Source organism: Hetaerina americana, unplaced genomic scaffold, assembly GCF_022747635.1.
Source record: "Hetaerina americana unplaced genomic scaffold, ioHetAmer1.1.p SCAF_1, whole genome shotgun sequence".
NCBI lineage: Eukaryota > Metazoa > Arthropoda > Insecta > Odonata > Calopterygidae > Hetaerina > Hetaerina americana.
Window position 1 is genome coordinate 46,188,512 of NW_027286069.1, and position 12,537 is coordinate 46,201,048.

The window sequence follows — 12,537 nt, forward strand, 5'->3', positions numbered from 1 at the left end:
GACCTCGATCGGTTCTTACGCATTATTGCTATTATTATATCATCTTTTGCTCAGAAGGACAAACAAATATGGATTTTATTTGGGATGTACTGAGTCATGGCCGGGAATTTAACTCCGAAGCTTCTATCCAGTACCTAGGCGAAAGCTCCTCACATTGGTTTACTAAACCACCGGTTTTTTATACTTAACAAAAATATTAAAATTGAAAAAATATTGAATTAGAAAACGCGAAAAATTATTGCGTTATTTTTGTGAAGTGGGAACTGCGCGGTCGCTGTTGTATAAACTAAAACCCCTGTGGAAGGCAAAGTAGGTAGCTAAGTATGTAGCCATGTTCGTGTAAGAAGTAACTAGGGATGATGGCGTGACAGATAATTTTTTCTCTATTCAGTGTTAATTCCCTCACCCTCTGATAGCTTCTCTGATTTACGCCCTACTTAATTTGTCTCTAATGTACCTGTCTCTTGGTCTTCCTTATGGGATCTTCCCTTCAATTTCCCCTCCCATTATATTTCTTTCTCTCCTCATAGACCACAACCTTGACGTGAGGGAAAGGCTTGGGCGTTCTGATAAAGTTAGAGCTGTGATGGCGGGAGCAATGATAATTCTGTGAAGCAAAGCATGTTAATTTACGTCTTTGCCATTCACCTCAAATCCTTTGATGCCCAATTCTTTGGCTTCTTTTACTTCCTCTTCTAGATACACGAATTTTCTCACGAGGATCGTGAATTGTGGGACGAGATAGTGACAGCTACTGATGATTCTGAGAGAAGATTATATTTCAACCTTCTTTAAGAAATTATTCATAGGATTCTGCGCAGAGTGCTTCTGGTTTTCCAGTAAATTATTTTGTAGCAGACTATAAGTGAAGAATTTAGAGAAATTCTTTTGAAATGGCCTGCTGATCTTCTTAAGCCCTTCGGCGTGTGAATACAAATAATTCTGCGTCACCTTATAATAGCACCAAGACTTTCTCTCACTGCGACGCTTATCACCCAGAATGGCGTGAGCTACGTGTATCATATTATCACTGATGTTCTTGCGGAAATACGGGTAGGTAGCACAATTGTAAAATTACAGAAGACACCGTTGTATACTCTTGCAATATTAAAAATAAAGTAATAATTATACGGAATCATAGCCTACGTTACATTTTGCTCGAGTGATTGCATACATAGAATAGAACTCGTATCGTACTAGCGCTGGCGAAAGGTTGCATTCTTGTCTAACTTCTTCGTCTATTTTCGCTTATATTTTCCTTCAGTTTTACATTAGCATGATCATTACCTAATCCTTGTATAGCTGATCGATTCTTCAGTTGAGGTAGTCCATTTTAAGAGCTTCTAGTAACTTGAACATCTTTTTCCAATTTGCATCGTCGAAGGTCTTTTCCAAGTCCACGAATGCCACATGGACGATGCTGTCACAATGAAGGAAGAAGAGGACTTCATCTTATTCTTTATCATACTGAAGAACAGCCATCCAAATATAACGAATGAGACTGACCTTAGTTATGGGAGCGTATAGAAAATCATTCACGAAGAACTGCAGACGATGCCAAAAGTGTGAGCACGCTGTATTCAACCACTACGGATTCCTTTACAGAAGCAAACTCAACCGGCAAACAAAATGATGTGGCTTTTAAATTTTGCCGCATCCAACCTATACTCCGATCTCGCCCCAAATGACCAAAGCTCAAAAAACCATTTCGGGGTCGGAAATTTAACAATATAAATGACCTCATTCAAGAGTCTAACAATGGTTTACAACGCAATCCGCAGAGTTATACAATAACGGCCTTCGGAAGGTCAAGTAATGCTGGGAGAAAAGTATTACTCAGGATGGTGACTATGTAGAGAAGTCTTAGGAATAAAAAATTCAAATTAAGTTTCTATTTTCATTTTTTTTGTATAATTAAAAGTTTATGATACCCCCTTGTAAGCTAGCATTATTTATACTTTTAATTATTCTATTTTTCTGTCGATAGTCGCAGTAAAATTTTCTCTCATGTGTTTTTCCTCCAGTATCTTCTGCTTCGAACTGGGTCCCCATGTCACTTTTTCCATTCTCTTGTATATGAATTAGCTGTCTAGGAGGAGGAGGAGACTAGGGTGCCGTCAGTTTGGTATCTTGGCCTATCCCGTGCTATATTTAATAAGTTATTATAAGGTAATCTACCGGTTAAGGTAGGTTTCATATATTTCCTCCGCATACAGGTTGAACAGCAACTGTGATAATGGGCAACCCTGCCTTACACCTCTTCCTAACGCTGCCCATCCGGACTCCCCGTTCCCCACTCGCACCTGAGCAGTCTGAGACATGTACAGGTAGCGGATTAGCCTCCTATCTCTCCAACCTATTCCTATTTTCTGCAATATACTCACTAGTTTTCCCCAATTCACTCTATCAAACGCTTTTTCGAAATCTACGAAACAGGCAAATACATCCTGGTTGTATTCTATATTCCTCTCGATTAATAATCTCATTACTGCAATGGCATCACGAGTACCTCTCCCCTTCCTAAACCCAAACTGATAATCCCCTAAGTAATCATTTGCCCTACTCTCTATCCTTTTGTTTATGATCCTGAGAACAACTTCAGCTGCGTGGGATATCAAACTTATCGTCCTGTAGTCCTCACATGATTTAGCCTTTACCTTTTTCGGAATAGGAACTAAAACTGATCTCACAAAGTCTTCCGGCCAGATTCCTTCCTCATAAATACTAAGAATCAGCGCATATAGTCTCTTCCTCCCACATTTGCCTAAACATTTCAGCAGTTCCGCAGGAATGTTATCCACCCCCACGGCCTTATTTAGCTTCATCTCCCTTAATGCCCTTTCTATCTCATCGTCTAGTATGCCTGGACCTAAGCTACCTTTCTCTACGTCATGTTGCTTTTCTATGTCTAACTTTGTTGGTCTAAGTTCTTTACTATACAGTTCTTCTATATATTCCTTCCATCTCTCTTGGATATTTCCTTTGTCCACTATTATCTTACCCGCTTCATCTCTAACTCTTAGCTTAGATCTTCCTTTCTTACATCCCGATAAAGATTTAACTTATTTAACTTTGCTGTACAGTGCACCAATTTCACCCTTCCTCTGCAAACCTTCCCTATTCTCGCACTGCGTCTTCCACCATGCTTCTTTTGCTTTATTTGTAGCCCGCCTCAATTTATTGTTTAACTCTTTGTACTTCATTTTGCCTATCTCTGTATTTACATTCTTCCATTTTCTCCTCTCATCCATCTTTGTAATCATCTCATCCGTGATCCATGGTTTCCTAGTCCTTTTCGCGTTAACGGTTCCAATGGTGTCTTTTGCGGCTTTAGATAACCCTCTCTTGATACTTACCCATTTTTCTTCAATAGTACCTAGCCCTTTACCATCCTCCATAATTTCCTCTACCGCCTGTTTGTACTCCTTCCTTTTCAAACCATGTAATTCTTCTACATTCCATTTTCTAACTCGCCGCCCCTGCCTTATCTTTTTGAAACGGACTCTACATTTTATATCAATTAAATTGTGGTCAGAGTCCGCATCTGCTCCCGGGAAGCTGTGCGAATTTATCACACTGTTCCTAAACCTGTGTCTAGCCAGGATATAATCTAGCTGATACCTTTCTGAGTCACCTGGCATTTTCCATGTATACCTGCGTCTTTTGTGGTGTCTAAACCAAGTGTTGGTGATGACTAACCCCTGTCTCTGCAGAACTCAACTGCTTTCTCCCCGTGGTCATTCCTCGTGCCTAAACCGTAGTCACCCACCTCATAACCATCTCTTCCTTCGCCTACCGTCGCATTCCAATCCCACATCACTATCAAATGTTTCCCTGCGGGAACACACTCAATTATGTCCTCTAACGGATCGTACATCCTATCGACCTCTTCCTCTGTATGGTTGCTCGGTGGCATGTATACCTGAATAATAACTAAGTTCGTCGGTTGTGCTTTTATCTCCACTAGTAGTATTCTACCCGTTACCTGCTCTATGTTGACTACGCTTCTTCCTACCTCTTCATTTAATATTATGGCAAACCCTCGTTGGCTCTCGTCCCCGCCGCTGTATATTATTCTATACTGATCACTCAAGTAATCCCCGCTATCCTTCCATCTCACCTCGCATAGACCTAAAATATCTATTTTTCCCCTTTCCATCTCTCGCTTAACATTCTCCAGTTTCCCTGTCGTCATCATTGTCCTAATATTCCACGTTCCAATTCAAACTTATTTGGTCTTGTTCACCTGCGTCTTCTGTCCCGTTGCTTTTGGTTTTCCCTTGCAAGGGTTTCGTGGGATGACGACCGCGGAAGCCTTGCCTCCCCAGCTGCCGGGCACGGCACACGGCCGATTGGGCCGAGCCCCGTAATTGCCAGGACTCTGGATTGTCCATCATATCTATCTTGGGAATGATAATTGAGGTGGTTTCCCGTTGCCTTCCTCAATTGTGTTTTTAATGTGACACCATCACTTATTGGCCGCCCCTCTAGGGTCAGACACCATTGCAGCCGCCTCACTGAGGAACAGACGCTGCGTGGACTACCTTTCGTCTGGCTCCTAACCTTCGACCTATCTGGCATGGATGACCCTTTTTTTATTATTACTCCCGCCAGCACAGCTCTAGGGGTCACCGGAAGGCACAAGCCCTTCCACCACGTCAAGGTTGTAGTCCGGGGAGGGATTTAATATGTATCTGATGTTATTTGAAGAGGGTGATGACCACGGCCCCAATTTTTTTATTATATAATTCTATCAGTATTTTTCCAGCGGCATCCCGTGTTCCCATTTCGAACTATCTCACACTGCCTTACTCTCGGCCCTCTCCGACCAAGGCGTTCCGGTCCCTAATCACTATTAACCTATACTTCCCTTTAACTGCTCCTATAACCTCTTCCAATTACTGAAGTAAAACTATTTCAATGTCACTTATGACATTTTAGTACCCTGCAAGCCATCACTGGGGTGTGTGAAAGGGGGTGAATACACACCAGACTAATTTTGACCCGAATATGACCCTACCGCGGTCGGACAATATTATTCTGATCCCTTACCATTTGTGAGATAAATGACATCTTAAATCTATCTGTTCTTAACTTGACCTCTCTAATTTTATTGAAATGACCTTGCCAACCGAAGTACGGTGGGAGTAATAATACATATTTAACATCACCGCTAAAGACACATCCTTCCAATTTATGCAAGAGATTTAATCTGTAATTTACCCTTCGCTCCGTGAGCGATTCCCAGCCTAGCTCCTCTCATTATTTTGATATGCAACTCAATTTGTCATAGTAACGTTTTACATGGGCATCGGTTGACCGGAACGATTTGTTAAGCTATCGGAAACATTCAGTGAGACGATGGTTAAGATGCTTTGTAAGAAGGAATTTCATAAGTTAGCTTTTTCCAAACTGCTGATTTCTCTTTCGCCTTTATCAATTTAAGTGAATTAACAGTTGACTTATTTCCCTGAAACTCTTTGGTGTAGGACCAAATGCTTTCGGTTTCTCTTTCAAATTTGCCATTAATCTTTTCCTTTTGAAGTCGCTTACGACTTTCCGAAATTCCTTCTTTGTATTTTCCCTAGATACCATGTAATCACAAGTCATTTCATTCCTTTTGTCACTAGAGATAACATCTCTAATATTTTTCATGTTGTCGGGACATAACCTTTGACCTCCTAATGCTTTTATAACCCATCCATTGTTCCATCTAGGTTCCGTTTTATCATACATAAAGTTACTGGGAATAAATTTGTTGAATGTTGAGCGCGTGATCTCAAGGAAGTGATTCCACATATCCACAGTATTTCAGTGATTACTATATTTCTTAAAATTTGAAATTTTGCTCTGTAGCACGCATTTTATACCATTATAGTCCCCTTCTTCAAAAAAGTAAATTTTTCTTTTAGGCTTCTTATTTCTGACCCCATGGAGCGAACACTAAGCCACAGAGCATTTACAGCCCTGTGGTCACGAATTCCTTTTATAGTTTCTACAGTTAAGACATTAAAGGGTATGTTAGTTGCTATAAAATCAAAAATACTATCGTCCCTAGTAGATGAAGTGACAAGTTGATGCAAGGAGTTCATCGTTGAAGAATTCAGTAGCGACTTGCTGATATCTTGGCATTTAACTCCTGTTTTAAAACTACATGTGCTCGAATCAATAGATGGGACATTAAAATCTCCACCGATTATAAAGTCGCGATCACATTATTGGGATAAGATATAAGTATACCTGCATAATGTATATGCAACCTTATATATACATATATATACAATAGTATATATATATATACACACAATAGTATATATATACAATAGTATATATATATATATATATGTACCTATATACACGTATGGACGCCAAGGACGCGGTTAATCAATGAATTACTGGTGTGTCATTCTACATTAATATGATAAAGCATTCAGATAGCTTATTATCACCGCATAACATGGCAGCAATACTGCGGAGCTCACATTTACAGGAAAACAATATACGAGCACGTATAATGCAGAGAGAAAAAGTTATTCCAGCGAAATTTCTCATATCAGTTAACCGGGCACAAACTGAAGTGGCTTCCACTGATTACATAGAATGACGGGAAGATTCAACTAGGGTGTCCCGGCCATAATTACTTTCTCTATGTATTCCAGTTATACCACTTCATTTCTGATGCTGGTTATCCCAGTAGTGCTGAGTATCTATATCCTCCATTCACAACAAACATACACAGAGTCCGTGATGTGTTATTTGCGTAGTTTAACGGGAAAATAGCCGGAAAAATATAAGGAATGAAGTTTTCTTTATTTTCTTTGTCTGTTAATTCAAGTACATGAGTAAGTGAAAAGGCAGGGCTCCCCTAAATAACAATGAAATTATCGTTATAATCATACTTTTTCCTCCAGGGCGTTTACCAAAAATGGAAAATGAATTTGAAAGACTCATTTGTTGGCTATAAACCTTTATGAACACAAAATAAACAACCCAGAGTCTACTTTAGTGCTCGCCCTTTTTCAAAAACGTCATATAATATCGTTTATTTATCACAATCAATAAACAATAGTCCCTTTTATTGCATCGTACCAAAGTTCAAATATTCCGTAGACTGGCTCCGGTACATTAGCCACGGCACGCCCCAAGTCGACGCCGTTCATGAAGAAGTGGATGCTCCCATCTTCACGTCGCATCACACCTAACCGATCACGTGCCTAAGGGATGAAAATTGCAATGAAGTTACAATTAGTAATCAAAAGAGTTCAGCTGTCGAACCATAGAAAAATTAAAATACTTCTATTTTAAGAGAATAGTGAAAAATATAAAATCTATTTCAGTTCGAAACACAACTTTCGATGGCCCAAACTCTATGAAATCATTCCTCCCTCCAAGACTATCAAGTCGATCTCTTTGTCGTGTGAAATAGTTTGCATATATCTAATTATTCATGCAATTTATTTCTGTGTAGATATGTTTCTATACATACACTATCAACATAAAAAAATTGACCGTTCGTGACCATGTGTCACGATACAATAGACTATGAAATTCGTAAATAACGCGAAAAATCTATTGAAAATGAAAAGATACGTTAGATAGAAGTTATAAAAGAGATACGTTAAAAGATCTAAGAATCGCGAAGTAAAGAAGTAAAATATATATATATATATATATATACTCAAGGCCTTCTTCAAGAGTCTCTCTTGAAGAAGGCCTCTGAGAGGGCCAAAAGCTCGAACAATTTACCGTGTGAGTGTCCTTTTAAATGTTGCTATTCTATTCTATTTGCGTTATATTGTGTCAGCCCATTATATATATATATACATATATATATATATATACATATATATATACATATATATATAATCTTATCATAAAAAATTAATAAATCATTACCCTTGTATCCGATAAAAATACTTTTTTTCAAATCAAAGATCATTTTATCACTAATTTTCCCAAGACTATTTATGTTTTAAAGAACAAACGATAAATGGAATGCTAGATTTAAGAATTTAATTGTATTACGATATTTCAATAAAATATAATTAGTCCATTAAAATTTGGCCATAATTAAACTAGTAAATTAACAATACTTGCTTGAATTTTATTTAAATCTTGTCCGTATTTTGATAATTCTTTACTGTTACCATAGAGAGCGTTATTATGATACATCCACGTTCCGTTCCTGCAAATTAAAATTTTCAGTTATAAAGATATAATTTTTAAATTTTCATTACCATTATAGTGGCTATTCATAAGTTATTATAGAAATTAAGAACCTTTATTAGTTAGCTATTACAGGACACACTTTTATATCCATAGATAATACATCAAATTGTTGAATATATTACCTCATTCAAGAAAGCTCACATCAATCATTGAAGGTGCATAGTCATACTAACCACAAGCATCCATTACATTCATTATCGTAAAAATAAATATCTGAAATAACGTCACCATCATTAGATATTATTCCGTGGAATGGTTTACAACAGCACTCCACGCAATCATTTCACCTGTCATATTTTCTCCTCATGCATGCCTCGAAGTTTAAACCTATTATCACCAACTTCCCGGGTGCAAGATGCTTCAACCATACGCTACCTCTATATTTTCTTCAACTACGGTGTTCGATTAACTTTCGTACTTCAGGATCTCTCCAAATAATTCCCCTCCTCCACGCATGTATTAGGTTTCTTCTCACCGTCCACTTTTCTGCAATTTATTGTGTCTAACCATTTGTTTCCGTTATTTTTCTGTGTACCCACATTTACATAGTTCCTAATTTCCTTTCCATAATTGCAGTCAATACGCACACACTTTAAGTCAATAGTCAATTCTTCATCATCTTGAATATTTTAATATACTCATTCGTTCATCACCTTTTCCATTTCCTTTAGCCACTTTGTGGGCCTTCTTTGCACTTTTGCACGTGAGCTATTCTCTAATCGAAAGAAGCGTACCCTTTTTCCGTTTTTCCATGTGCCAAACTTTTAGCCTTCATGGCCTTTTTCAATTTAAGTTGTAAATCATTCATAAATATATCTTTTTTTACGAAATTTATTAACTATTATTTTTGAGTTGATAGGTGTAATGCCTTCACGATACACACATTAATGATCAAAGGTAATAATGTGTAATTCTCTCAATCTTTACTTGATTTTAAATTTCATTTCTCTTATCTATAAATTATAGTCCTTACCTGGGACTATATTCTCTAATTATTACCATTATTATCCTCTTTCCATTATATTACACCATGATTTTTTTACAAATAATATATATTTAATGCATAATATTTTTAATATATAGCTTCAAAGATTCATCTTGGCTTACTTGCCACCAAAAATGTGATAACAAATTCCGAAAACCATATTAGTAAAATTATATAAGACTCACTGCTGCGAAAAAAAACAAGCACTTTAGAAGCTTGCCCGGGAATCGTACCCGGGCCCTCTGGTCAGTAACCCAACGCTCAACGCCTGGACTACTGCGACCCACTTCATTATGTTATTATAGTAAATTATAATTACTTACATCATTTTGAACATTGCTGGAAGTATCTGGACAGTATCAGGAGAATGAGTCATTACACCCAAAGCAAAGCAATGATTGTTTTTTATAATTCTCTTGTCCAGCCTCACCTCGAACAATTCATTATTTTTCAGTGGCCGATGAGTGAAAACCACCGAATTCAGAGTGTCATCTAAACTGTAGGGAAAAACATAAAGCGTTTAATAATATATTTTAAGGTAAATCATTTTTAAAAATTAATCTTTTTCAGAGATTATAATCACAAACTCATGTAAGGCTGCAATTAGCTTAAAATGTAATTGAGTTTTGACAATATTAAAGCTTAGAATTCAATTTTTTTAAATATTATGTTTCCTCTGGGCTATTCAAATTTGGATAACATGTTTCTGCGCCCAATATTCTAATTTACTTGTTCAGTTCATCATCATTCCTATCGTAAACCTCATGAAACCTGAACCCTAAAACATGCCATCTGGATCGTCCTTGAACTAAGGTTACCAAAGGATACATTCTTTAAACTGCGAGAATGATCAAGGTTCTTCAAATTATAAGATAATTTATTATTTAAATAACTTATAACACTTTAAAGTTAAAACCTCCCCTTTTTCACCTCAATATTCCCTCTGTAGGCGTATACAACTAAAATACAAAAAAATCATAATTCCTTGCCTGTTGAGAATGCTTATTTAAGGGATACTTTAGCTCAGATTATGAACAAGCTGGTAGGCTAATTTGGCTTATTGAGCTCTTAACATTTGCTTTTTGTCTTCTTTGAACTATCGTACCCACAAATACACGTTTTCCACCGCCATAACACTATCACCGTACATCTTAGTTTCCTGACGATGAATTTCAATGGGCGCTAAACCATTGAAAAAGAGACCAGAGATGATGATTCACCGTTCTTCTACAATCTACGGCGCCATTACGTATTGAAAACTCACCTCACCCTAGCGGAATAAATCCAACCCTGTGCACTCTACAACGCAGGTATCTATTATTTTATCAATTAAGAATATCTTTATATTTTATGCTCAACTACATATTTCAATCCACCCCAAGTTTCGAAAACGTACCTCATAGAGTTAGAAAGTGGATATTAACAAAGAAGACCTAAAGTTCTGCCCTATGTGCTTGATCATTTTTTTAAGCATGCAATTTTATGAGTGAAAGTAAAAATTGCGATTCTCTTAACATATAAGGGGATAAAAATTAGCAATAATAAAAACTGCAAAAATATCAATTTTTTGGGAAAAAATATTAAAAGCTATAAGAAAAAACCGACAAAGAAGCTCAATACATAAACATGTCGGTGACATTTTTTATATTTTTTAAAAAATTCAAATATCCAAGAAGCGTGAAATACCAACCAGATTTTCTGATATAGATAAATATTTATTACTATTTTTTATTTTGAGGTTTTTCCTTACTGTTTAAAATTGGCCTTACATGAAAGGTATACTCACTCCAACTTTTGTGCAGAACGGCCCCCATTCAGGAGCACCACATTTTTTCCATGCCTCGGATGAAATACTAATAGATCATCTTTCTCACTTTTCATGGTACCAGAACCGTTTCCGAGTGATTCTGGAATGAAATATATGATAATTAATTGTCACAAAACATGGTCTGAAACGTAAACATTAAGTAGGAACCAAAGGATACACATTCAAAAAAATCAAATCTTTTTTACTTTATTTTGAAATCGATACATTAATAAATGCTCATTAAAATGATGAAAGTTCTTGCAAATAACCTCTTAAGTCTCGCCAGAGACATGTCATGACCCTGATCCTCATTAAACGCATTTTGACGCACATTTCCACTCGTGATTTATTGGCATACGGAGAAGGATGTATTCAATCAAATCTTTGGGATTTCTCCGGCATGCAAAAAGAATAATTGTGAGGTATTGGGTAAATGATTCGTTCGGATCAATGACGTGCGCCCCTTAGCCTCCTCACCTTTGACCACCACTCGGACGTGCATGATCCCCTTCCCATCGCACTCCACGTTCCCCTGCGACGCCTCCAGCTCTAAGATCCCTCCCGTCGACTTCCCCGCGTGCACCTTCCGGGCGGAGAATGTCCTCGACCATTCCCCGCTGCTGTGGTTCAATTTACGACTGACGGACAATGTGAACACGTTGCCCGTGCCCTCCGTGTCACTGCAAACGCCGCTCTTCGGCTTAACCGCCTGATCTGCGCCGCAGCGGAACACACTCGCCGATACCAGCAGTAGTGCGAGAACCAACGCGGACATTCTTCCAATCATTGCCCAGTGTATGAGACGGCTTTTATCTCCAGGATGCCGGGATGATTCCCTTCGTTTGAGCTGTTTCTCAATTTACGAGTATTTAAGTAGTTTTCCATCCTGCATATCACAATGTTCCACGTCATCGTGTGAGATTTTATTTTTAAAGCGACCTCATTTAGGGATGAAAGTTACTTTTTCCGTCTGCATTATCGTGTAAATGAGCCTCTTATGAAATATGATTATGCTTATCTAGAAGCCTTATTTTTATGATGATCTATCTCTTTCGATCATCCGATTCTAAAATTAAAATCCATTACTGCGCTAAGCTTTCCGAGGAACCTGTACCTTTTGGTAAAAACGTTCACCACCGAAAGATCTGGCAGATATTGGATAATTATACACTAACGCAATGACCTCATCCTTCCATCAACTACGAAGATAAATGCATCAGTTGGTATTTTACGTAGTCCTTCTCGTAAATCTCTCGCAGCCCCAAAGGGAATAGATCTAAGTCCTCGTAGCGATGGTGGGACGCCCTTAAGTAGTTATACACTCCGAATGCTGGTGATCCTTTTTTTTGGCGTCTTCGTCATATTGAGAACTACCATTCCTCATAGGAGTAAAGAAGAAACGTTACCAGTCAACAACCTTCGAAAATGGATACCTCAACCTGCTCGTCGGCCTAGTGTGCGTCAATCTCAACTGCCGCAACACAAGCGTAGTTTGAAACTTCTATGAGATAAATTG

The 12,537-nt window shown here is 37.8% G+C and overlaps 1 protein-coding gene across 1 annotated transcript; it reads right to left on the minus strand.

The window, feature by feature from the left end:
* Nucleotides 1-6,805: 6,805 nt before the first annotated feature.
* Nucleotides 6,806-11,851, minus strand: LOC139685507 (neuralized-like protein 4). The gene is made up of 5 exons (XM_071582502.1): nucleotides 11,499-11,851; nucleotides 11,001-11,121; nucleotides 9,538-9,711; nucleotides 8,098-8,185; nucleotides 6,806-7,214 (listed from the first exon to the last, which is right to left on the minus strand). Exons 1-5 carry the CDS (start codon nucleotides 11,806-11,808, stop codon nucleotides 7,056-7,058), a joined length of 852 nt encoding a protein of 283 aa, XP_071438603.1. The 5' UTR covers nucleotides 11,809-11,851; the 3' UTR covers nucleotides 6,806-7,055.
* Between the last annotated feature and the right edge of the window lie 686 nt (nucleotides 11,852-12,537).

Bases quoted from the DNA above. Each gene is read 5' to 3' on its own strand.
- LOC139685507 (XM_071582502.1), bottom strand. From the start codon at position 11,808: ATGATTGGAAGAATGTCCGCGTTGGTTCTCGCACTACTGCTGGTATCG. The intron at 11,122-11,498 runs GTGAGGAGGCTA...ATTTCATTCCAG, and splicing joins CGTCCGAGTGGTGGTCAAAG to AATCACTCGGAAACGGTTCT. The intron at 9,712-11,000 runs GTGAGTATACCT...TTTTCCCTACAG, and splicing joins CGTTCTGCACAAAAGTTGGA to TTTAGATGACACTCTGAATT.